The sequence below is a fragment of the Pseudorasbora parva genome, chromosome 16, assembly GCF_024679245.1.
Source record: "Pseudorasbora parva isolate DD20220531a chromosome 16, ASM2467924v1, whole genome shotgun sequence".
NCBI lineage: Eukaryota > Metazoa > Chordata > Actinopteri > Cypriniformes > Gobionidae > Pseudorasbora > Pseudorasbora parva.
This window is the reverse complement of record NC_090187.1, coordinates 39,115,285-39,142,173: the sequence shown is the minus strand read 5'-3', so window position 1 is coordinate 39,142,173 and position 26,889 is coordinate 39,115,285. Positions and strand designations below refer to the sequence as shown.

Here is a 26,889-nt window from a genome sequence, read left to right as displayed (position 1 = left end):
CCAAATGAATATATGTAATGTAAAATACATGATTCATTTAATTAGAATGAAAGGCTTTCATTTTCAACTTTCTTTAGTGTGTAATGTTAATGTTCGAGCATGAAAACCCTAAAAAAAAAAAAGTTACAACGCACAAAGTCACTCCAAAGGGAGTTCTCTATATCAGTGATCAGCGCACTGTTTCTGAACTCCCTAAACACACACACACACACACACACACACACACACACACACACACACACACACACACACACACACACATACACATACACATACACATACACATACACATACACACACACACACACACACACACACACACACACACACACACACACACACACACACACACACACACACACACACACATGTATGTTAATTTAAAATAACCTAAACCTGTCTAAATCTTTACCCCAATCACAAGAATTATCAACAAAAAAAAAATGTGGACATTGTTCATGCTAACAGTTAGACTCACTCATAAAATGTCAGTTCTTGTTTAGATGAATATGAAGGATTACCATACTTTGGTCAGAAAAGATAAGATGATAAGAGGATTGTAGTGTATTAGTATAGTAGTATAGTTTAGCAGAATATGTTTATAGGGATGAGTATTTTAGGTGTTCTTGTTGTTTTGTTATTTGTTTTTGTAAAATAAACATGTAAATAGCAGTAGAAACTTATTTGACTCATTTTACTGTCCAAGGTGGAGTCCAGTGCTTCATATCTATAAAAAACTTTCCTGACCAAAGAGCTCAATGGCCCTTATCGCAGTATTATAACGCAGTAATCACTGCAATCCCAGCACGATTTTCACAATAAAACACTGCATAGCACGCATCCTATATCATAAATCTGTCACATCATGTAAATTCCAAAAATATTTAATTATTTGATTATAACATTTACGTAAGACAGAAAAATACAAATGCAATTATAGTTACAGCATTAACATAAAAACAGAAATAAAATACTTATATGAACATTGTTCTCTAACACAGTTATTAGCTATAAAGCTATAAAGAAATTATGATTGAATAGGTAAATGACCAAATAAAATCAGATATACTGTGTCCATACATAAAACAACTGAACATATATTTTAAAATGTGTGAATTTAATAAATAAAGTCATTATATGTAGTTGAGATGTGTTTTCTGCGTTGTTGTAGTGTTACCTCTTGGTCAAACTACATGCACACAGGTGGCCTATAGAGTTCACAGCAGCTATCAAAGTAAATTGTAGCATTTTTCACTCCACTCCAGGATCCCTCGAAAGAAATTGTTTCATTGTTGATAGTGCTGCAAAAAAAAAAAAAAATTTTTTAAACCATCTGAGTAAATATTTAAACATTTATATCCAATGCAACAATATTTGTCCTTACCTTTGAAAAAGATCGTTACAGCAAGTTTCAATGTTGGGAACAGTGGTATTGAAGACTGTGTTTTGAAACAGACCCACACAGTCCAGCGGAGGGACGAAAAGGACACCTACAGGTAGAAGAACGATAATGATAACAATCTTCAGTCAATACCAGATGCGCTAGCAACGCCAAGGTCATGGGTTCGATTCCCAGGGAAAGCAAGAACTGACAAAAATTTAAAATGTGCACCTTAAAATGCAATGTAAGTTGCTTTGGATAAAAGCATCTGCCAAATGCATAAATGTAAAATGGAAATGGAAGAGTTTTCAAGCAGCTCTGTGATGGAGGAGTTTACGTATGCATTTGTATATTCATAAATATAGTTATTATTATGCCAACTACAGTATTTATGAATAGTCATGGAAATGACTATTACATTCGCATATTCTACTGTATGAATATGCAAACAAACAAAACGTGTTGAGAAGCAGCTGAGGGCTGTCATTTTTTAGATTTTACTTTATTTTCCTCAAAAATGTTTACCATGCAGCTGCGAAATGAGACCGCTAAGTATATGTAAACTGATAAAACTAATAGACTCATACAATGTTGTTATATTCTAAATCTGCGCGACCCATCACTGCCTTTTTTTGATGATGTTGCAGGGTGTTCCAAAAGAGCGATTATAGTCAGCAAAGTCCACTTCAACTGATATACCGAGCTCGGGGAGTGGGGAGCAGTGAACACTGCGTAGAGACCCTGTCGAATGGAAGGCAGCTTAGTTCTGGTGGAAGAGTGACCTCTGACTGGATGCATGACATATTGACAAATGTTGAAAGTCATAAATTAAAAGTCTAAAGTTAGAATTTTTAAAGTAGCATTTGGCAACTTTTGCTCTCGGGGTCCCCCTACAGTTGGGAAAAAATAATGTCCTCAACTACTGTCGTAAGCTCTGTCATCCTACAACAGGGGATGCCATTGCGCGTGCATTTGTTGACATGACAATACTGATAGCCCTGAACTAGTAATGCGCGGGTCGTCTCATAACCCGCGGACACCGTATGTCTATTTAATGGTCGCGGGTGCGGGGCGGGTTATAAAAATATATACAGTGGTGCGGAGCGGGCCAAATAACTTCATAAAAGCAGCCCCGCGGGTTGGTGCAGCACTAACAGTTCCCCTGAACACTGCAAGAGGAGTTCACATGCAGCTGTTCTTCTGGCAGTGCATGTCGTGTGAAATGTCTTCATCCCAGGTAACGTTACAGTCAGTGGCAATATGTTTCAGCATGTCATATGAATATAATTTCATGGGTTTTATTTTTTTCAAACGCCAAATAATCACGATGCTCACGTTTACAAGCCAGCGTCATTATAGTAGTCTACTGGTTAGCGTTTTACAGAATCTATATGATACTTCAGTTCAATGTTTGAGTGGTAGGTAATCACCATAACAAGCATGACAGCATCGGTCGGGCACGCCTCCTTCAGCTCACGCCAACGAGCAAACGCTGGTCACATGTTGATCCTCGTCCTGCCTTTAATCCCATCACTTTTTCGTTTCCTCTAATTGCTTTCCTCCAACAAAACCTTTTCTTTCTTATTTGTCTCTGCTGCTTCGGACATGACTGTATTATCCGACGAACAAAGTTTGGCTGGCACGTCCTAATGTAAGGAAGTGTGTGTGTTGGTGGAAGTGACGTATATGCCATAAAGCAGTCAAATTTTGTAGTTCTTTTTGTTCTCGGGTTACTACCCGAAACCCGAAGTTTAAAAGTACGATTAAAAACGATACAGACCCCATCAAGCTATGGCAGACGTGTCGTTCAACCTATTGTAAGTCGATGTATCATCACAAGAGTCTTGAAAATATATTATGAAGGTTGAAAAGTTGAAGGTTTACCTAGTGTTGCTTTAAAGAGAGATGTCGGAGGATTTCGATAGAAGAGGAGCTTGAGTTTGTTACCCAGTTCAGGCATCTTATCTCACCTAGGCTTACCATATTTCTACATCGGGTCAAAGTTCCCACTTCCACCATAACTAAACTCGCATTCAGCCGTTACCGGAAGCCAGTGATTATAGTTATAAAGTTATAAATGTGGATATTTTTCTTACAAAAACACATCACTTCACTTTAGAAGGCCTCTATTAATGGCATGTGGTGATATGCTCTAATATTAGAGATTCCTTACCAGCAATACAGGCATTGATGAGGGAAACACATGCGCCTGTAAACAAGGCCCTGAGCACTAAAGCGGATATGTCACTCTTCTTTGATGGACAGATAGAGGCTGTGGAATGACAACATTTATCAGTAAATGATGTAATTAAAAAAATGTCACTGAACAATGGCAAAAAGGCACAAGGTCCATCATTAGAAATCATTTAAGCACACTTCACATAAGTGATTTAAAAAGATACTCACACAGGCCTCCAATCATAATACCAAGAGAGCTGAAATTAGCAAAGCCACAGAGGGCATAGGTGCAGATGACTTCTGATCGAATCTGCAAGTGATTCGAAACGCATACTAGTAATGCTTCAGACAAACTTCAGATTATGCATTTGACTGATTATTATGTTTTATTAAAAGCATATTTATACACAATCTGAAGAGACATTACATAATTACTTACTGAGAGCCAGTTTTTTGCACCATCTTCTAAAATGCCATTCATTCTGTTGTGTTTGAGTACTGAAAGCTTCTCATAAGCTATAAACTCATTGAGGAAGAGTTTAGTGCCAATAAGTTCAGCCACTGTAAAGGTCTCTTCATAGGGAATTCCCATCATAAAGGCCACCGGCATAAACACATAGGAGCAGATCAACTGCAGGGGTAAAAGAAATGGCTCTGTTTAAACACTTCACTTTCATAAAGATTTGTGGGATGATGATTATGATTATTTCATTTTGATATAACATGTGTATCCACATTATACCCATTCAAAAGTTTGAAAGAAATCATGACTTTGGTAACACTTTAGTTTCGGGTCCAATTCTCACTATTAACTACACTGTAAAAAAATTTGTTTGTTGGTTTAACTTTAAAAAGTAAGTAACCTGGTTGCCTTAAAATTTTAAGTTTATTGAAATTTAGTTGATAAAATTAAGGAAATTGGTTAAAAAAATAGAAACTCAAAATATTACTGAACCACATAAAAAATATATAAACACACACAATTGCCTAATATGGTTACAAAATCTTTTAATAATATTTGAATAAAGCTTGTCGATTCTCAAAAATATTAATACTATTTACTCAATTTTTTAAATTTCAATGAACTCATAATTTTAAGGCAACAAGGTAACTTTTTTTTTAATTTTACATTGTAGCTGCTTATTTGCATATTACTTAGATATTGGCTGTTCATTTGTAATTATAAAGCACATCTTAATTATTATGCATAACCATATTCTACATTCCTTAATCCTACCCAATACCTAAACTTAACAACTACCTTACTAACTATTAATAAGCAGTATAAGATGATATATGAGTTTTTTGTGCTTAAATTTGTGGTTAATAGTGAGAATTGGACCCTAATCTTAAGTGTTACCTTTACTTTTACTCAGCAAGGAAGCAATTTGATCAAACGTGACAGTAAACAAAAGATTTATATTTCATCTGCGGTTCTTTTGAACTTTCTATTAATCAAAGAATCCTATCCTGTATAACAAATTCCCCAAAAATGTTAAGCAGCACAACTGTTTTCAACACTGATAATAATAAAAGGTGTTTCTTGAGTGGCAAATCATCTTAGAATGATTTCTGAAGAATCATGTGACACTGAAGACTGGAGTAATGATGCTGAAAATTAGGGGTGTGACGAGACACTAATCTCATGAGATGAGACGAGACACGAGATCGGGTTGAGGAGAACGAGACGAGACAAGATTTTTACATAGTATTTTTAAGAAATCCAAAATGATGAAATACATGACTAGAAATAAAAAATAGTTTGCAGGTGCATTTGAAATGTTTTAACTAATCATCTTTTAATGAATGCCATTTAACGCATTGAAATTGCGTGTGAATCTGTGATTAGGGAGCGGTGGTGCTGAACGCACAGTTCAAAATTTAAGTCTGGCACTTCTGCTGCGCAACGAATCCTCCGCCACAGACCTGACCATTAAACAACATGTAACACAAACTCGCTGAATGCAAGCGCAACACACTCATAACACACTGCGAACAGCTCGTTCTAGATAAACTGATGGAATTAAAGCGACTGTTATGATTATCCACCTGAATTAAATAGTTTTTATTTCTATTAAAAGCAAAACTGGAGTGGAGCCATAATGTAAACTTCACTCTCACACTCCTTCATGGCCAGGTCATGAGAATATGAAAAGACAGCTTTTCATCTCGACGAGAAATCTCGTCACAGATTAGTCTTGCGAGATCTCATCACACCCCTACTGAAAATATATCTTTTGTCATCACTTTGTCATATGCAAACAGAACGAATTTATTTTAAATTGTACTAAAATTTTATAATATTAGTGTTTTACTGTATTTTCAATCAAATAAATGTATTGTGTGCACTAGGTATGGGTAATACACACCTCAAAACTTATATTAGGGTATCCCACCATGGCTCCCAACCATTTGAGAGTAGCATTTATGAAGCCCAAAATGGCAAGAAAAGCAATCAGGTTAGCAGCGATGTTGGCCACAAGTCCAATAGATGCAGATGCACCGTTGCTGACAGCTTCCAAGATATTCTGCTCACCACTGAGCACAAACAAACATAACATTTAACACAAAACATACAATATTTACAAACCTAAACTGCATATTTGAGAGGGGAACCCACCCGCTGTCAACTTTAATTTGAGTTTTAGATGTGAACTTGCTCTTTTCAGTTTCAGGATAGGAAAGTTTGGAGATGGCTAAAGCACATGGGGCAGCCATCACTGATGCAGAAATCAGAGACGCGGCATCAATCTGTGTAGAGGAGACTTTAATTATCTCATAGAGAACGTAACATATTGTGGTTAGAACTAAACTCCTTCATTTCTAACTACATTGGGTTTTTTTCTATTCTGCCTTTTCATGGGAGAATTTTACTAATAAAATAAAGTATGCTGCCATACCCCAAATGATATATATGCCCCCATGACACTCCCAGCAATGGTGGCAAATCCTCCAGTCATGACAGCATGAATCTCAGACTTGGTCATGTCCTTTAAATAAGGAAGAATCAGGAGCGGCGCTTCTGTCTGAAACACATCAAAACATTACATCACAACTTTATCATTGACCCAAAAAAGTTTAATTGCCTAATTTTTTTAAAGGATCTTCTCCCTTAAGAAACCAATGTGCATCTAAATCTGTCAAGAAATATTTTAGGAAATTTGGGTGCATTTACTATATGTTGCATCTTTATGTATTTAACTTAATTTTATAATTATGTACATAATAGGAAAAAGCTAGAAAAGCTGTCACTGAGGCAGTACCCTTTCAAAAGGTTCACATTTATACATTATTTACCCATTAAGGTCGCCTATTAGTACGTTAAAGGTACATGTAAGTAACTAAAGTGTACATATTGGTAGTGTTGGGGTATATTGCATTACAAATGACGTAATCAGATTACTTTTTACAAGCAACTAGTAAAATAACGCATAACTTTTAAATTTACAACCAGATATCGGAGTTAATTTTTCAAATAAGTAACTGTCCATGTACCTCCAGATGTTTTTTTTCCTTTTTGTCTTCTAAAGGGGAAAAAAAACTAAGAAAGCATTAATTTATCACATATTCAACCTTCCTCATCAGCACAAATAAACAAATCTCGAGACATTTTTAAAAAATATTTTTATTTTTGTTTTAATCACACTTTGTTCTAATCCACCAAATGGAAAAACAATAAAACCAAAATGGATAAACAGCTTCAATTTTCGATCTCTATATGGGCGGGAACAAAACGGCCCTTTCCGCTGATTGGTCAAAGATCAAGCCGCGCAATTCTTAGCTCCAGAACTCAGCTCCACGCAACCGAATTTATAGCTTTACATCTATCCGATACACAGATTATTACAGAGTTTATTGTAACTACATTTAATCTCGTTCTCATCAGACAGACTAATAAATAGCTCGACACAACCCTGGTACCAGGGCAGAGCCTAGACAGAGCTTTCTTAGGCATTTGCGTGTAGTGAAATACTAATTTATCATATTAAATAATCATTTACATGGCATCTGCTCTCACAACTAGCTAAACTATTTGGCACACTTATTAGTCTTCTTATTCAGCTGACCAATTCTCATTCTGTGTGCCGGAGGCTGTGCGGAGAGAGACTGACCTAAGCGCAGAGCAGAATCTGTTCAAGGGTCTAGTCAAGCCATCTTCATTTATATAGGCCTAGCGCTTCTTACAATACAGATTGTTTCAAAGCAGCTTTACAGTTATAATATAAAAATGAATAGACAGAGTTTGTTTTGGCTTTACGGACAGCTTTAAGATAAAGTGAATCTAGCTAAAGTTCTTGATTGAATCAATTTTGTTGTAAAAATCATTAACTCAAATGACCATTTTTAACGGAAAATAGGACAATAGCTTTTATTGCACTCTTGCCGTTCATTTACGTGTTTAAGGGACTATGAATCTATGAAACACTTTGAACAATATAAAGCCAGAGATTAATATATATTTTTATATTTATTGTCATATATTGCTGTCATAAATTAATTAGTCAAATAAGGCTACCTTTTTAAAATAGCTAGCCTATATCTTATGAAATATAGGCATGCCATCTTTTAATTTAGAGTTTGACACTATTTTGTTTTAGCAAAAGGAGTCCTGCGCTCCAGAGGTGCGGCAATGCAGCATCTGAAATTGCTTTTAGATGTACTTACACAATTTAATGCTGAGAGAGGTCCGTAAATACAGTCACACAGCAGAGCTGCATGACATTAATTTGATGTTTTATACAAAATGCTTTGAATACAGAAATATGAAATAGAATTACAAGATGAAACGAATATGAAATATTGCTAGTAGGAGGCAGCAAAACACTGTTAATGAATGAGTCATTTTATTCACTCGAAATGCTTATTCATTCAATAATAGACTGTTCATTCAAATCAATGGCTGTATGGCAGGTGAATCACTCAACCGATGTGTTCAAAGACTCGGATTCATTCACAAATTAACTAGGCTACTTTCTGAACATTTTATTGCAAGTCACACAATGATCCGTGGCTTTGCTTTAAAAATGTAGCTGGCAGAAAAAATAAAACATTGCTATGTAATATCTTAACTTGTGTTCCGAAGATGAACAAAGGGGTTAGGAACGACATTTCGAACGACATTCGACATAGGAACGAATGTGAGTAATTACTGAGAGAATTTAAACTTTTGGGTGAACTAACCCTTTAAAGACATCTAAAAATGTATGCTCTTTATGGTATAAGTGTGTAGTATGAATGTAATCTGAACGTACTACATCCATCATGTTTTTATTACCATGTGACCTGCCAGCGTCAGTTGCATCAGTTCACTGCCATTCATAAATCGCCTCATGGGATAATAAAGTGTCCATCAATGCACACTTCAGAATCTTGTTGGAAGAAGGTCATACAGGGACTTTTTGTGCCTACTTTTCTGTGAATTCAGACATACTTTGTCACAAGTATGCGATTTTGTTTCTTCTGCAATCTAGAACGGCAGCACAGCTAAAAGGTTTGTTTGAGTCGCACACTACTGTACATGGGTGATTTCACATTTCCTTCAGTCTGAGGCGTATTCATTTAATTTTGGTAATTTTTTTTTTATATTGAAAACAAACAAACAAGCAAGCCCAGGCCAGGCCAGGTGAGAAAAAGTAAGTAAAGAAATGTAATGCATTATTTTCCATAAAAAGTAACTAACACAATTAGTTCATTTTTTTAGGGGGTAACATAAAAAAACTAACTAACACTACATTGTAACGCACCACTTTTAAAAGTAACTTCCCCCAACATTGTTTGTAAAGTTACTGCCCAAGTGACAGCTTTTGTACCTTTTTTGAATGTGAATAAGGACATGAAATATTACCTGACCAACACAAATGTTTCCTGCCGCACTGAGAGTCTCTGTAGAGGAGGTTCCCATCGTTACCTGCATTACCCAGGAAATCTTGACACAGAATGATACATTGTTAACACAGCCATATGAAGAACATATTCTAAAGGTCTCATAGGTTGAATCAATACAAGACTGGACTGAGTCCCTTACCTTTGTGATGACCCACTGCATCACCCCCAGGTAGTACAGCACGGACATCACACTGCTGAAGAACACCACTATAGGCAGAACCTATGAGTATTGAGCAACATTCAGTAGTAAAATTAAACCTGTCCATGCATTTCATGCTGAGTATGTTTCATTACTAACCTGGAAAGCAAATATATCTTCAATGAGGTCTCCAAACACAAATGATGAACCTTCTTTTGTGTAGTCCAGAAATATCTGAAAAAAGAAAGAAAAATTCTCTCTTGTACTTTAAATCATTCATTATTGTTTTATTCCAATAAGTTACCACAAATTGCAAAATATTAACTTCAACTTCTTTTAAGAGATATCATATGATGGAGATTTTAGAGGTGTCCAAATGTCTGAGGCCACTTGTGATTTTTTTTGTTTATTTTTTCTAATTTAATAAAATACTAATTTTGTTTTATATTATACCTGAACTTGCTTTCCAAGCCATTGGAAGGCTATGAGACCAGGCTCTGTCCTAATGATAAACAGGCCAATGGCAAACTGTAAACCGAGTCCCCAGAAGACAGTGCTCCAGTTCACCTACTCAGAATTCAGTGCAAACAATCTTTTTGTTAACAACTCAAATTTAAAACATGTACCTTCAGTATATACAGTTGAGAAGGATTAAAATCACTGCCTATACAACTGTTTTATTGTTGGGAAATGACAGCTTCAACAATCTGATAAGGTTTGCAGGAATTCCAAAGTCTAAAAAAAGTAATTCTGAGATAAGCAAATTCAATAAAGCATGTAATGCAGGTGTGTGTGTTTTATCACTCACCGCAGTTCTGTGTGCAGAGAAGAGAAATAGAGCAATAATGAATAGACAGACACCAGCAAAAGAGATGAGCTGCTCTGGGCGCTTTCGCGTGTCGACTGCCAGCCAAGCCACCAGCAGTCCCAGCACAATTACTATGAACACCCTGCAACATACAGAGAGACATATAAACCATGACACATGTATATAGTTATGATTGACATATTTTTGGTTCTTTTCGAAGGCCCCCCATAGTCCACCGACACAATATTGAAAGACTATCTGATGGATTTCCAGTATTTCTGCTGTACTCATGATAATGCTGTTTTTTAAACAAATTAAGCACAATTTATTTTGTTACTTCAGAGAGTTACATGTTCTTAAATTAAAAACAACAGTTATTTAAAGGGGAGAAATGCATACATGTTTATTATTGTTTTTATTATATTGTAGAAATAACTGGTAACACTTTACAAAAAAATCTCATTTGTTAACTTGAGTGAATGCATTAGCTAATATGATCTAACAATGAGCATTATATTTAAGGCATTAATTATATAATAAGGCATTAATCCGAGTTAGTACAAATAGTATTGTTCTTTGTTTATTCTATTAAATGCTCGATTACATGTGTGTGTGTTTGCATGTGATTTGGTGTATTTTCATATGCATAAAGAATCTACCCAGTAACATGTAACCAGATGTAGCGATTAGCTCCATATAAAATGCTAAATATAACATTTTAACATCATTGAACATCACTGAATCCCACAGTATGTCAATCAGAAGTAAATACAGGCACTCGCTGGCTGTTTAAAGGGAGTTTGGAGTTAAAGTGTAATATTAATATTTTATTTTGTGTTATGTAGCTTAATCCTTACAGTCATCCTACAGTCACATTATATTTTTATACATTTAAAAATATATTTTAATATATTTTATTTTTGTTTTAATGTTTGAATGTGTATATATATACACCTTCATATTAAAAACAATCTGAGTAATTCTGAGTCTTGAATTGTAAACCCTTAAGCGTTGGCTTTCTATACACTCACCTAAAGGATTATTAGAAACACCATACTAATACTGTGTTTGACCCGCTTTCACCTTCAGAACTGCCTTAAAGGGTTAATTCACCCAAAAATGAAAATTATTTCATTAATTACTCACCCTCATGTCGTTGGACACCTGTAACCAATTTGTTCATCTTCGGAACACAAATGAAGATATTTTTGTTGAAAGCTGATGGCTGAGAAAGGCTTCAGAAAGGCCTCCATTGGCATTCTGTATATTTCCACTCACAAGACTCATTAAAGGCACTAAAGACGTCATTACAAAGTCCATCTCACTACAATGGTTGTACAATAATTTTACAATGCGACGAAAATAGTTATTGTGCGCACAAAAATCAAAATAACGACTTTATCCACAAGTTATTGACGTGAACTCGACGCATGCGCGAGAATATGACGCAGCTCCACCATTTGAATACATGACCCGGAAGAGGAGGAGCGCTGCTATCGCGTGAGTTCCAGGTGAGCCATCAGAGGATGGGTACATAGTGGTCATAAAGGGATGGACATGGTCAGGTAATGCCGTGGTATTTAAACGCTGCTCAATTGGTACTAAGGGGCCTAAAGTGTGCCAAGAAAACATCCTCCACACCATTACACCACCACCACTAGCCTGCACAGTGGTAACAAGGCATGATGGATCCATGTTCTCATTCTGTTTATGCCAAATTCTGACTCTACCATCTGAATGTCTCAACAGAAATCGAGAATCATTAGACCAGGCAACATTTTTCCAGTCTTCAACTGTCCAATTTTGGTGAGGTTGTGCAAACTGTAGCCTCTTTTTCCTATTTGTAGTGGAGATGAGTGGTACCCAATGGGGTCTTCTGCTGTTGTAGCCCATCCGCCTCAAGGTTGTGTGTGTTGTGGCTTCACAAATGCTTTGCTGCATACCTCAGTTGTAACGAGTGGTTATTTCAGTCAAAGTTGCTCTTCTATCAGCTTGAATCAGTCAGCCCATTCTCCTCTGACCTCTAGCATCAACAATGCATTTTCACCCACAGGACTGCCGCATACTGGATGTTCTTCCCTTTTGACACCATTCTTTGTAAACCCTAGAAATGGTTGTGTGAAAATCCCAGTAACTGAGCAGATTGTGAAATACTCAGACCAGCCTGTCTGGCACCAACAACCATGCCATGCTCAAAATTGCTTAAATCCCCTTTCTTTCCCATTCTGACATTCAGTTTGGAGTTCAGGAGATTGTCTTGACCAGGACCACACCCCTAAATGCATTGAAGCAACTGCCATGTGATTGGTTGATGAGATAATTGCATTAATGAGAAATTGAACAGGTGTTCCTAATAATCCTTTAGGTGAGTGTATGTTACGTATGTGTCTACTCAGAAATCCTTGCGAGCACCAGCCATTTTATTTGGGGTATGTCAAAATGCCCTATTTGCCAAAATGAGGGGGGACAGGCAAGGGGCTAAATTGCATTCTTTTTGGGAAAGAATATTGATTTGGTTGTGCTTCGGCTTTGCATGACTATGGTTCTTTCTCATAACTAAAAAAAGAGAGAAACAATAACCCACTCCTCAGAAAACATTGACTACTAGGCTTTAGAGAAATAACTAATTTAGATGTAAAGGATCATAGGCTGATTAACTGAAGAGGTTACTATAGCTTTACCCATTAATAGACATGGTACTTTCCACGGTATGGGCAACAACAACCATAATGAAATGAGCCTTGACAATAGATAATGCTTTACAATAAACTCTGATCCAGTGCTACAAATAGCAATTTATCTGTTCAATAAAATACCTTACTCTAACTTACCTTACCTTACCTTACCTTACCTTACCTTACCTTACCTTACCTTACCTTACCTTACCTTACCTTACCTTACCTTACCTTACGTTACTCTAACTTACCTTACCTTACCTTACGTTACTCTAACTTACCTTACCTTACCTTACCTGAGTAATAAAAAAAACTCTGTCACCTTTACAACATTTCAAATCTATGAGTTGTCACCATTAGGCCTGTCACGATAACTAATTTTGCCGGACGATAATTTGGCCAAGAAATTTTTGCGATAAACAATAATATTGTCAATATAAATATTAAACAATAATATTGTTAATGTAAAGTAGAATGTGTATTACAATCTCTACAGGAACTTATGTGCCTTTTTAGCACACAAACATTGAACTGAAGAATGAACTTGCATTTATCAAACTGCCAACTTCAGTGTAGCTTTAAGCCTTGTTTATACTCAACGCGTCCGCACGAGCACGAGGGTGCATGCAGCCAAAATGACAAAATGACGGAATGCGTAAGACCCATTTCACTTGGCGGTGTGCACGTCAAATTTTGTAACTTTGCGTGCGGCTCCGCAACTGAAGAAGCTTGAGTTCAGGCAAATCTGGCCGTGAATGACGTCTCATCACCCAGTCTGTGCGTTGAGGATAGACCTCCCCACAAAGACGAGGAGCGCGCCGTCAGCGAGAGAGACAAGGAAAACAAACAAACAAGCATGCAAATGGAAATGATGAATGACAGAAAAATGACGGAAAAATTAACAAGCTAATTTTTTTAAACCGTGCCATTAATTGATTTATTGACTATCGCGACAGGCCTACTCACCATCTCCGAAAAGACAATCTTATGTTGGTCCTTGTTTTATTACGAGCTCTGTCGCATTCTCTATTTGCCAGCAGATTCTCCTCTGTTCGGATTTGTTTAAAATGACTAATACTCCAGTGGTTTGAGATTTAGATTAATAAATGCTGTAGAAATGTTATTCATTGTTAGTTCATGTTAACTAGTTAACGAATGCTATTGTAATGTATATATTCTGTTATGTTTTGGTTTGTTTTGCTCTGTTCCTGTTTTCCTTGTTCCTAGGTCGTTCCTTCACACCTGTTTCTGTTCTCCTTGATTAAGTTCCCTTAATCATTGAGTTATTTCTGTTCACCATATGGTTCACTGTAAACCCTAATGCTAAAAATAATTAATTGGTTTGTGTAGAGCTAACTCAAATTAAACAAATTAGTTCAATCAAATTCACTTTTATTAGTATTTAATACGTTCTTTTTCCTTTGAGTTCATAAAAATCATGTTTTAACATTTAATTTATATTGGAACCTGGCTATTTTTATATATTAATAATAATCGATTCATTTAAATACTTAAACAGTCTCTCCAGGATTTCACGCTGTCGCGATCGCAACTATTAACGCAACTTCAACAAATCCTCGTGAATTCAGTGGGACTCACAATTTTGACCAATCACCAAAACTTTTCTGCAACTTTGTCCAATCAATGCGGTCTCCTGCTAAGCGGCGTCATAGGTCAGCAAACTATATTTATATTTTGCTACCAAGTCTGTGTTTCTCACACTGTTCATGTGAATCGAGGCACAATTCAGCGCACACTCAAAATACCGGCATTTCAAAAGGGAACACAGATCTCTTAAAGGGGCCACACTATATTCCTGTTACAACCTTCTCCAGGTAATGGTGTAATACTGGTGCACTTCCGGCTACGCATGACAGCTTTCACATTACCAATTTTTCATACGAACTGTGTCCTGTTCTGAACTAAACTGTCAGTGTAAACTCTCTTTATTTATATTCTTAAAATGAGAGAAATCCCTGCTTATTCTGAATTTTTAAGCTTAGGCTTAAGAGACATGAACAAGTTCTTTGAAAAACATCTAATCTTTGATACATGTCTAGTCTTCATGCTGTATTATTGATTATTATTGAATAAGTATGGGTTCACTTAGCCTAGAAATCTAGACGCACCCTAGCGGCAGCAAATCTTATTTGCCGCGAGTGTCGTCTAGCAACTCTCAATACACTTCTGAGCTGTAAAAGCCAAACTCTGGTCAGGCCAACCACACCATGTATAGAGTCGGTGGGCGGGGCTTAACATAATTACGGCCAAGTTGTGCTTGGTGCTTCTAGTAAACACAGGAACTGGCAAACGGCAGTCTTTCGAATCAGATTTGACCGCGACTCTGGAGGACTTGGAGTTAAGCTTTTCTCTGAGAAAAGAACAAAGAACGGCACTGAAGTCATTCTTAAAAAGGGAAGATGTGTTCAGAGTTTTGCCGACCGGATACGGCGAAAGTTTAATCTACGAGCTCCGGTTCGCCTTCGTTGCTCTGGTTGGTTAGCGCTACTCAATTGCGTGCACGCCGTGCAGAGGGAGTTTGAAAGACAACCGTTTATCCGCCCCTCGGATTGAGCCCTGTCAATGGTGAGTTTCCAGACCAAACATCTTGATGTGTGTCGGGCTTGTCAGGCTAGGGTTCACTAATAATAAACGTACATTTGCAAAGTATTCAATGAGGCCTTTAAAATAAATAAATAAATGAAAAAATTAAGAGACCACTTAACATTGAGAAATCCATGCTAAGTGGTATCTTAATTTTTTCCAGAGCTGTATATATCCATCACCTAGAGATATCATTATGAAAAATACTAAAAGTTGTCAAAACGCAGGACATCTAACAGAACAGAAGTTGTTTATGTTTTACAGCATTATGTGCATTTTTTTGTTGTTGAAGTTGTGAAATGTCTTCATCTTTATAACAGAAGAAAATACTCTTCAAGATACAGTAAAGCTCGCATGTATAATGGATTATCACCTAAAAATCAGTCCTGGGGTAATGAGAAGTATATATAGTTAGCATCTTAATTTAATCTTTGTTTTATTATTTTATTAGTTCATTAACTAATTGTTAACTCAACTAATTAAATGTAAAGAGCTATAATTACTAATTAAATATAGTAAATGTATAGATTAGAATCGCCATAGAATAAAGATTTTTCTAGCCAACTAGTAGTCATTAATTTAAGCAATTAGGCGACTAATCTCACATTTATATTTCTGTTGTGCATGAAGGAATATATTATTTTCGGCAAAAGTAGGCTAATAATAGCACTACTGTATGTCTTAAAAAAATAAAGAGGTAAACTTAATAAGCAAGTGTTTTCTAAATCAGTGTCAACTGCAGACATATCTCCATACATCTCTGCTTTTGATTCGCTTAGTTTAGTTTGTTCTATTTTACTGTGTCTTCAAGTTGTTTATTTTGCCTTTTATAAGGTTACTAAAGGGTAGTTTTGTTCTCCTAATCAATATCCTTTAATTTGTAATGATAGCAGCAAGGCAAGCATTATAATGTGTGTTACAAAGTGAGTACATCTGTCTCTGAAGTAAAGTCTGGACTACAATGGAGCAGATGGTGAACAGTATTTTCTGTGGGACATGGCAAGTCCCTTTGGGGTGCACTTTAGGCTTTTTTACTTTGTAAACCTATAGCATGAATAAAAAAGATATAACACAACAAAGAACATTAAAAAGGCAAAAAAAAAAAAGCCTAATAATATGAGCACTTCAGTAAAAATGTATACCTTTGCCGTTTTAACCTAGAAAACAAATGCCCAAAAACATCGCAACTTTTAAGAAAAGTGGCCGCAACAATCACAAAAAAGGCCCGCGAAATCCTGAGCGACTTGGGGGGTGAAATGCTGTTTCATGCATACTGAGCTTTTTACACTGTTAAAGACTTGGATTCCCATCCTAAACATAGACAAAGTTTCAAAAACTAATGTTGGACGTTTGATGGAGTATTTCTGTGTCAAAAATACCCCTTCTGGTTTCTCACAAGTTTCGGAGAGTTTTTTTCGAGTATGGGTCGGCTTGACATTACTAGAGCGGAAGGTCCTTGTATGGGCCGTACGGGCTCTTCTCCCGGTAGGGTGAGCGCGCGCGTGACTAGAGCGAGAGAGGAAATGCACGCCCATAAACACTCTGCGCCGCGCTCCACTTTATTCCTATGGGTGACATCAAGCGACTTCAACGCTTCAGCACAGCAAGTCACTGCTGTCAGGACTTCACCAAATCATACCAAAGAAGTGTGTTTTTGACGGAGCAGTCCCAATAGGGGTGTCCATGGTTAACCGATTAACCGATTAACCGTTAAAAATTGCGTAACCGAGTGAAACATTTTGCTCGGTTAAGTGGCGTCAATGACGTGCTTTGAATTTAGTTGTAATATATTTTTGCACCCCTAGAGACCGCCAGAGCGCTCCCAGACATTTGTAATATCCACAAGAAGAAGTCATGAGCAGCTTTCTAAGCGGGCAAAGAAAGCGTGGGAGCACTTTAAAATTGAGAGTGACGGGGCAAAATGCAAGTATTGCAATGCAGTGCTTACCGCATTTTTCAGGCTATAAGTCGCTCCGGAATATAAGTCGCATCAGTCAAAAAATGCGTCATGAAGAGGAAAATAACATAAGTCGCACTGGACTATAAGTCGCATTAGGGCAGAAGCAGAGCGGGAGCCGTGCGCGCTATGCATAACGGAGCAGAAGAAAGAAAGTTTGAAGTGAGAAACTTGTGAGGGACTAGAGAAAAGCAGAGGTTACTTTAACTGTAATGAATAAAACAAAAAAAGCTAATCGCGGACAGAACGCAAGATGGCCAGAGCTGAAGGAACGAGTCCACAGATGCTTGAACTCTCTGCCGGGAGAGGCTCAGCCGCACGAGTCAAACGCTGTGTGAATCATTCTCGGCTGCATATTTTACTACATGCCCTAATCCTGCAGGCGCCCTCACGGCCACTTGCATTGCTCGTGAACTGGAGCGCGCATCTCATCCTAATTTAACGAAACTCAGCGTACGCCTCACAGACATGAAATATATCTTAAGAAAGCTTGAAATGTCTTTTAACAATTTAAAACGAAAAGAAATAGGCTACTCTGATTATGTAATCCATGATGTGCATTTCTCTCTTTAGGCACGTTCACTACGGAGATGGCGGTCGTCAAATTAATAAACTAAAAATAACCCTGACGCACACTATGGTTAACCGAGTATTAACCGCTAAGGGCCTCGGTTAACGGTTAATGAAAAACTTGAAAACGTGCAGCCCTAGGTCCCAGCGATAAAGGTTCGGTCCTGCTTTGGAAGCAGCCGGTGAGTAAAACTGCTTCAAATGTCTGTGCTGTTGTCACGTGAGTAAACATCAGTAAACGACACAATCGCGTGCTTCGTCATTCAATTGCGCTAACGGACTCCATTGTTGTTCTATCTAGCGTTACACTAGTCTGAAGGCAAAACCATTTGCTTGCTACTGCTAAGGTTTAGTCGCATACAATAGTCCATAAACCGAATCATGTCCTCATAAACTGCGAGTAAACACACACAAATGTTGCCAGGCCACTAAATACAGTCCATACCACAGAGACGGACGTCCTGCTGCTGCTGTTTCTCTTGTTCAATTTATTTCAGCCTCCGAATGATTCTGGCTCCTATATCTATTAGCTGAGCTCGATAGCCATGGGTTTCTCCACACTTGAGGACGTCACCGCTTTGCGCATTCGTCATTCTTTAGCTCCGCCCACACGATACGCCTCCAGGCGCTCGTTTTTTTCCGGAAAGACTCGGTACAGCCCATATTTCTTTTATACATATAATAAAACTAAAGACTTTTCAGATATATGAAGGATGCAATACTACTCTATAGGTACTCAAGATTGACATGAGATTGACTGAAACTGAGTGTTTCACCCCCCTTTAAAGGTCTGTGATAAACATAAGTTTAGCTGTTTTCTACAACATGAATTACAGACAGAACTTCAAACATTCATTTTCAGAGCTTTAAAAACAAGTTGTTACACAAGTAAATAATTCACATTGTTGTACTTTGTATCTATTATAAAGCAACTTGTTAGCAATACACTAACTAAATTCCAAAGGGAATTACATGTAACAGTAAAGACATTTCTAATATTACAGAAGATTTCCTTTGAAATGCTGCTCTTTTTTGTACTTTCTAATCATCCTATATCTTAACGTAATTATATTTCATAGTATTTACTGTTTTACTGTAGCCTAATTTGATCAAATAAATTAGACTTCTTTCAAAAACATTTAAACATATTACAGCCACAAACATTTTAAAAGATAGTGTATCAAAGAGTCCAACTTACCATTTTATCCATCTGATATTGGATTTGAAACACCTTTGAGCAGGCTTGAAGAAGCTCCTTATGCTGTCACCCTTGTACTTATTCACTAGTTTGCATATGATGATGAACACCCCCAGACAAGTGAGGACAACCAGAGCAACTGCCCTCTGGAAGTCCAAATAACATGCAGCAATGAAGTATGCCAAATAACCTATGATTTACAACACAAACACCATGAGCTATTGTACGCTGTTCACTCAAAAAACTAGCCTTGCTTGATTACAAAATACAAATATGTCTGATAAATACGAATATAAAGAGTTTGCGTCAGTTAAATGATTCCTTCGTGTTATTTGAAACTACATGAACAAATAATTCAATGAATTAGATCTACTTGTTGATTCAATGAGACTGAGGCGCTTCATATCAACAGTCACGGCGCATGCTCAGAAGTGCGGCGGGAAGTTCGGGAACACACGGTCGGTCCAGAGTCTCTAGGTGGCTGGAAGTAGAGTTTTATAAGCGGCGGAGGGGTCTGCATCCTTGATATCGAGGGGGTAGGTACTTGATATGTACTGTTTGTTATTAGTACTGTTGGGTTATAGATTGAATATAAGTTATAAGTGTGGTCTGTGGCGATGTTTCTATGTAAGTTTATATTCCCAGACTCGAAGCACGTTTTACCATCGTTTATATATCCGCTACAATTGTGTCACAATCAATGCTAGCTACGCATAACTATCAACTACACAATCTACGTTAAACTGGGGGAGATAAAGTGAATACAGAGTCGAACACACCATTCCCTCGTTTTTTCTGTTTGTGAGTTAATGTAAGGTTAGCTATAGCTTAAGGTGCCATTTTTACGATATAACCCGGGGTGTTTACATAACTTGGCATATCGATTGGCATCTGACGCACAGGAGCCAATGGCACATGTCGCGACACACGCAGTGGCACTTCCGGTTCTCATTGGCATATGTCAGTGGATAGTGACATGTGTCGCGACACACGCGGTGGCACTTCCGGTTCTCATTGGCATGTGTCACTGACACTGTCACGAAACGCTGACACTGGCAGTGACACTGAGTCGCGGAACATGTCGCTGTATGTGACACTCACTGGCAGATGAGCTGAACAACAATACTCACGTAATTGTGGCACAAAAGCCAAAATAAATATCCTATTTTCGTGACTTTTTTCCCCTCTTAAATAAATGTTAATCTTACTTGTTAAATTTAGTAATATGTGTTAGTTTGTGACAAGCAGTATCTGAGTGGCATGTGCCACTGAATGATTTATGCAATGCCAATATTGGTGCCAATGTTGTTGATCACGCAAACTGCACGTCCTAGAAAACACGTACAAACCATCATAAGTCATTACAAGCATCCGTTACTGTAGTAAAGCTTTAATTTTGCATCATGCTGCACGCTCTCCTCTAGGTGTCAGTATAGCCAGCGCAAAGATACACCATAACTTAAGACAGTTGAGGAAAATTAACGTTAATTAATTAACATTAACATCAGTGGATAATGGCATGTGTCACTAGAATGTGTGGCATGTGTCAGTGGATAGTGGCATGTGTCACTGACACTGTCACGGAAGATGTCGCTGTGTATTGTGTCCATAGGGTTGTGTCACGTCCAGTTGCCTACACATGCTGATGTCTGCCATGGTGTGACGTTTAGGGAACTCCAGAAGGAATGCGTTCACATTTTTAAAGTTGTGTTTATTTCTCATTACATAATTCCATAAAATTAGTTGTGAAATATTAAAGCCATGACTGAGTAGGCCTAAGTATGCAAAAAATAAATTTGATAAAGTATTTACAAATTTGCCTTAACATATCATACTCTGATACTATCAGATACTGTTATTGCTACCATCAAACTTGCAGACAAAATGTCAAATGCACCACCAGTTGATGTTCCTCAACTGTCTTAAGTTATGGTGTATCTTTGCGCTGGCTATACTGACACCTAGAGGAGAGCGTGCAGCATGATGCAAAATTAAAGCTTTACTACAGTAACGGATGCTTGTAATGACTTATGATGGTTTGTACGTGTTTTCTAGGACGTGCAGTTTGCGTGATCAACAACATTGGCACCAATATTGGCATTGCATAAATCATTCAGTGTCACATGCCACTCAGATACTGCTTGTCACAAACTAACACATATTACTAAATTTAACAAGTAAGATTAACATTTATTTAAGAGGGGAAAAAAGTCACGAAAATAGGATATTTATTTTGGCTTTTGTGCCACAATTACGTGAGTATTGTTGTTCAGCTCATCTGCCAGTGAGTGTCACATACAGCGACATGTTCCGCGACTCAGTGTCACTGCCAGTGTCAGCGTTTCGTGACAGTGTCAGTGACACATGCCAATGAGAACCGGAAGTGCCACCGCGTGTGTCGCGACACATGTCACTATCCACTGACATATGCCAATGAGAACCGGAAGTGCCACTGCGTGTGTCGCGACATGTGCCATTGGCTCCTGTGCGTCAGATGCCATGTCACTTAATGTTAATACTGCTACTGCAGTAACGTTAGTGTTTTTTTCTTCTTCGGCCAAACAGGAGAATGCTGCTTGTTTGTGTTTTCTGGTCTTAACATACACACTAGGGTAAATTGGATACAGTTTTGAAGGTTAACTTTTATACACTTTTTTTTTTCTTCTTCCTCAGCAGAAATGTTTCTTTTCTAAGTAAAAAATATAGAAATGCATCACAATATAAAGCTGTCCCCATGCTCTTCTGGTGTGAACCTTACCTCACCATTATGGCATGGTTTTTCTTAACACTCACATACAGTAACATAGCCTACATGTAACTATCCTTGATTACTGAACCTTCCTTTTCTTTCTCTTTCAGTGATGTGTATACATCCCCAAAGAGCCTGTTATCAAGTGCACCTAGTTGAATAAATACCCTGAAAAACTGGTGAGTTGATGAGAATTTTCTGGGTTTCAAAAGCCTATTAAATCTGTTCTTGAGCCATGTTTTTCATACAAAAAAATGTGACGAGAGAACGTATGACTTTGTCAAATAACTGAGCTGGACAAATTGTTGTCAGGACTCTGGTTTGATCTTCAGCCTTTCTGAAGTTGTCCTTTCACTCACTCTGCCACAGCTGCACCTCATTCTAATTAGTGCTCCAGCTCTCCCCACACACACACACACACACCTGTCTCATATTTGCATTGATTCCTCAGCTACTAATGCTCCTCTCTTTCTTTGCCTCTCTGTCGGTATGTCTTGGTTACCGTCCGTTTCACAACTGTCCAAAATACTTTTCTGTTCTAGTCGTACCAAGGTTACATTACCTGTTTGTTTATTTAATCTTTGATTTGCCCAGTTCCTGTATTCAGACCTGTTTTGGATCTTTTACATGGTTAATGATTTTCTGCTTGTGTTTTAGACTGTTAGCTGTGATCTGCTCCTGGGACTTTGGTTTCCCTCTGGTTTTGACCCCTACCTGGCCCATCCTCCCTTCAACTTTTCTTAGGGATTATTGCATGAAGGGATTGTCTCCTGGCTTGTATACTGACTGCCCCTTGGATTTCACCTCAGATCAGCTCTTTAAGGCTTGAACATACTCCGCAAAAACAGAGAAAAAAGTTCTCGCTCCCAGGGCTGAGAGAACAAAATGACGTCATTGTTCTCGCAGCCCTGGTTTGGGAGTTCTCGCAGCTTGTTCTCGACAGATTATCCGAACAGAACTTTTTTTCTTGTGGGTGTCTGAGAACTATTGTGTGATTGGTCATACATTTAAAATGGGTGTGGTTAATGCAGAGAAACGCAGATGATCGGCACCTGCTTTTCTCGTGAAGTATGGAATGTACTAGCAAGAACAAACTGTTCTTGTTCTTGCCACCTTGAGAAAATGAACTAATTTCTTTGTTCTTGCAGAGTATGTTCCAAGCTTTAAGGCTGCAACATACTCCACAAGAACAGAGAAAAAAGTTCTCGCTCCCAGGGCTGCGAGAACAGCCCTGGTTTGGGACAAACAAATATTCTTTCTTTGTTCTTGCAGAGTATGTTCCAAGCTTTACTTGGCAGCTCGGCTGTCTATTTTTTTTTTTTTTGGTCTTTTGTTTTCCCCTTGCAATTGGGTCAATAAATTAAGCAAACTAATCTGCTCTTGGGTCTGTTTCATCCCAGCATCCCTAACAGAAACAATTAATATTCAGTGCGAAAAACATTAATTTAGATGAACTATCTGCTTTTGGACACTAAATTTAAGCTTAAAAGTCTACATATATTTTATGGGAGTAATAACTGTAAAGGGATAACAGCGTGTGATTGAATATAAATGTTAGAGGTTTCTGACAGCCTATTTATTGGATAAACAAATTACAGTAACAGGTTTGTCCAAAGCGAATGTGACCTGCAGAACAGTCCTCTTATTTCTAACATGAAGTCTGTTTTTATTTTTCGTTAATATTTTTATGTTGGGATTTAAGCTCCTTTTGTTCAGTAACTTTTTTTTTTTTTGCACATAATGTACAACACAGACACACCCTTACAGAAATTAACACACATTTATTTGAGTAAAACCATGTTGTTAGGCATATTGATTTCCACTCTTAACTAGAGAAATTTAAAGAGTGTGTTTTGTTAATAATAAATAAAAAAAGTGGCTTTTAATCCAATTAATTAACTGAAAAATGATTAGCCAACTTACCAACATAATTGTTAGTTGCAGCCCTACTTTTAATAAACATTTGAGCTAATTTTTGTTTGTGATCTTTCATGTATTTCATCCCACAGGATTCAGACATTGAGTCACAAAATACCATGGAGCATGTCATACTGAAGGAGGGAGCGCTGCCTAACTTAAAGTGAAGAAAGGAGTTTAAACTTAATTGGTGCATGTTAAATCCTAGTTAAAAATAAATATTTAAATTGTTTTCATGTGTTCTGTGCATTTTTTGTGGATTACTGAAGTTTTTGTAATGTCATGCTGCTTAGTGCTGTCATCTAAAACAAATCTAACTGAAACAACAAGATAGATATACATTAAACTACCTGAACAAGACATTAACTAGGTGATGTAACAAGGCAGACTTTAGTTGAAGAGCTTTACTGACATGAGAGAATATGGATCAATTTGATTAGACTAACACAATACAAACGTTTTGATTCAATTAGTTGCAAAGTTACACTGACATTAAAATTGTCTTTAATCTGCAAATGCATACTGTGTTCATATAAACTATTCAAACCAATCAAAGTTAAAATTGATTGGATTAGATGCATAATGGGTGCTACGATCAAATCATGTTCATTCAACAATTAATTTTTTTGAGTGCATGTGTTCACTTGAAAAAATAATCACCCATGTTTAATGTAACACCATGTTTAATTTAAAACAATTCATTAAGAATAAAGGTTCTTTATTGGCATCAGTGGTTCCAACGCACAAAAGGTTCTTTAAAGTGAAAAGGGGTTCTTCTGATTATTCAAATGTTCACTGAAACCTGTTGAACCTTTATTTTATAGAATCTATACTGTAGATATAAAACTAGGAAGATGAAAATATGTTACCTGCAGCAAAGATTCCCAAAGCGATGTATTTGATTATTTTGGAGTGTGTCTTGCAGAAGATCTCTGTGGCCGTGATGGGGATGCATGCTTTGCTGTGGCAAACAATAAATAAAAAGCTAAAGATCTTGCACATGTGAAGTGTAACAGCATAATTGGGTTGGCACCGTCGATATATTTACACTTTTGTCTATTTCGTAATTAGGATGAGCTTATGACACATAATTCAAAGGAATTTCATTACTAAATAATGTGACAATGAAATCTGAATGATGTCATATTCACTGATTTGATTCACCACCACACCTTAGGCATGATTTTGACTGCTGTTCTGACTCTTCTTTATCACTGTCACTCAGGTCATCTGTTAACTTATCCTCCTAAAGATAAAAAAAAATAGAGATTTCTAACTCATTGCCTTTTCAGAGAACTTCCTCATACTTTCTCAAGCCTACCTTCACAAATGCTGGATTGTCCACACCTTGTTCATTCCCATACGAGACGGTTGTCAACTGTAAATCTTCTTTGTCCGCTGTAAGGAAAGTATCAGAAAACTGTTTACCAGCTTGAATTCCCTAAAAGCTGTAAGTTTCTTTCTCACATTTCATCCAAACATTTATTAACTACCACAAATACAAAAGCAACACCTCCTTTATGCAAACCACGGTTAAAACCACCTGTTCTAATACCTGCTTGAATTTTTTTTTTTTTTAAAGAAAGGAGAAGTAAATGCACGGCTTACTCATTCTGCGTTCTCTGTGACAACTGCTAGGTCTTGAACCTTGAGCCAGGATATATACTCTGCCCACATGGAAATCTTGTCATTAATTAATAGCATCTTTCTATTCTGCTTTACAGGAACACTGACAATGAAATCCAGCTGATAAAATGCCAAGTCCACCAAGACCGCACATCTCACACCTCATACTCTCATTGCTATGTCACACACCACCCCCGCCTTCTGTGGTGCTGCCTGAGCGCAGAAGACTCCAACAATATGACAGTGGGAATGCAGAGCCCAGCTAATCCCAGGAGAGAGCGCCACAATGCAGTGGAGATGCTTTAGCAGATCTCCCCTCATCCGTGTGAGTGCAACTGGCAGCTGGTGTGGAGAAGAAAGCCGGAACTGGATCAAGAGCGAGTCGCCCCTGTTTTTTTAGCTCGACACTTTCACACCGGGCTGAGAGGAACTGGACTAAGATAACCAGGGTGCGCAATGCACGCAGACACAGAGCAAGGGGACAGCCTCCCCCGTCTTTCTGACTTAACGCGTCGCTATGGATCAGGATACAGAGAGGCGGCCATGCAGAAAAGCTGCACAGAGCTGGTCTTTGCAGTGTTAAGGGCAAATTAACTTCAACTCAGCTAATTTTCAATTCTCTGAGATGTGCATGTCTTTAAAACATTCTCAGCTAATAGGGAACGTTCAAAAAAATCCTTAGTAAACAAGGATCAAGGTTGCGTGATTTAAACATTTAATCAGATAAATAATGCGTTTAAGCATTGTATTGCCCCCCCCCCCCCCCCCCCCCCAAAAAAAAAACTAAAGTATTACACTTATAATCAGTGTTGGAAGTAATGTATTACAAGCACCGTGAGTTGTAATTAGATTACTTTTTCAAGTAACTACTTAAGTAAAACTTGACTGACAGCTCTCATCTCCTGTTGAGAGAAATCAGGAGTAGGCCTAAGTGAGGGGTTGTGATGTGTGAACATGATGGTTATTGCAATTCTTGACTAAATGGGAGCATGCATTTACTCATCTCACTCGCACAAAAAAAAAAAACACGATTCGGTATTCTTCAAAATGAACAAAAAAAAGTGAAAAGCAAGCTCAGAACATTATGTAAACCTGCACTAATTGAATGTTAAATGACAAAAATATACTTCATTTATTTAATCTCACTTTAAGCAATGTCTTTGCTGATGACCTTTCATGATGCAACAACCATAAGCAAAAA

General features: G+C 37.5%; 1 protein-coding gene and 1 long non-coding RNA gene across 3 annotated transcripts; one reads left to right on the top strand and one right to left on the bottom strand.

The window, feature by feature from the left end:
* Positions 1-683: 683 nt before the first annotated feature.
* On the bottom strand, positions 684-25,881 carry LOC137042974 (sodium/nucleoside cotransporter 2-like). 2 transcript variants are annotated; one of them, XM_067418958.1, is made up of 18 exons: positions 25,671-25,881; positions 25,384-25,460; positions 25,235-25,308; positions 24,932-25,023; positions 19,397-19,586; positions 10,393-10,534; positions 10,038-10,151; positions 9,744-9,818; positions 9,585-9,665; positions 9,405-9,485; positions 6,460-6,585; positions 6,180-6,310; positions 5,929-6,097; positions 3,999-4,190; positions 3,788-3,869; positions 3,555-3,653; positions 1,385-1,490; positions 684-1,301 (listed from the first exon to the last, which is right to left on the bottom strand). In XM_067418958.1, the coding sequence occupies exons 1-18, from the start codon at positions 25,672-25,674 to the stop codon at positions 1,190-1,192; spliced, it is 1,947 nt and encodes a 648-aa protein (XP_067275059.1). In that variant the 5' UTR covers positions 25,675-25,881; the 3' UTR covers positions 684-1,189. The 2 variants fall into 2 exon arrangements, with proteins under 2 accessions (XP_067275059.1, XP_067275061.1); XM_067418960.1 differs by lacking the exons at positions 19,397-19,586; positions 25,671-25,881 and having other exon boundaries at positions 688-1,301.
* On the top strand, positions 19,633-24,535 carry LOC137043524 (uncharacterized). Its single transcript, XR_010898511.1, has 3 exons — positions 19,633-19,932; positions 22,256-22,324; positions 24,155-24,535. It is a non-coding gene; the product is annotated as an uncharacterized lncRNA (long non-coding RNA).
* Positions 25,882-26,889: the final 1,008 nt, after the last annotated feature.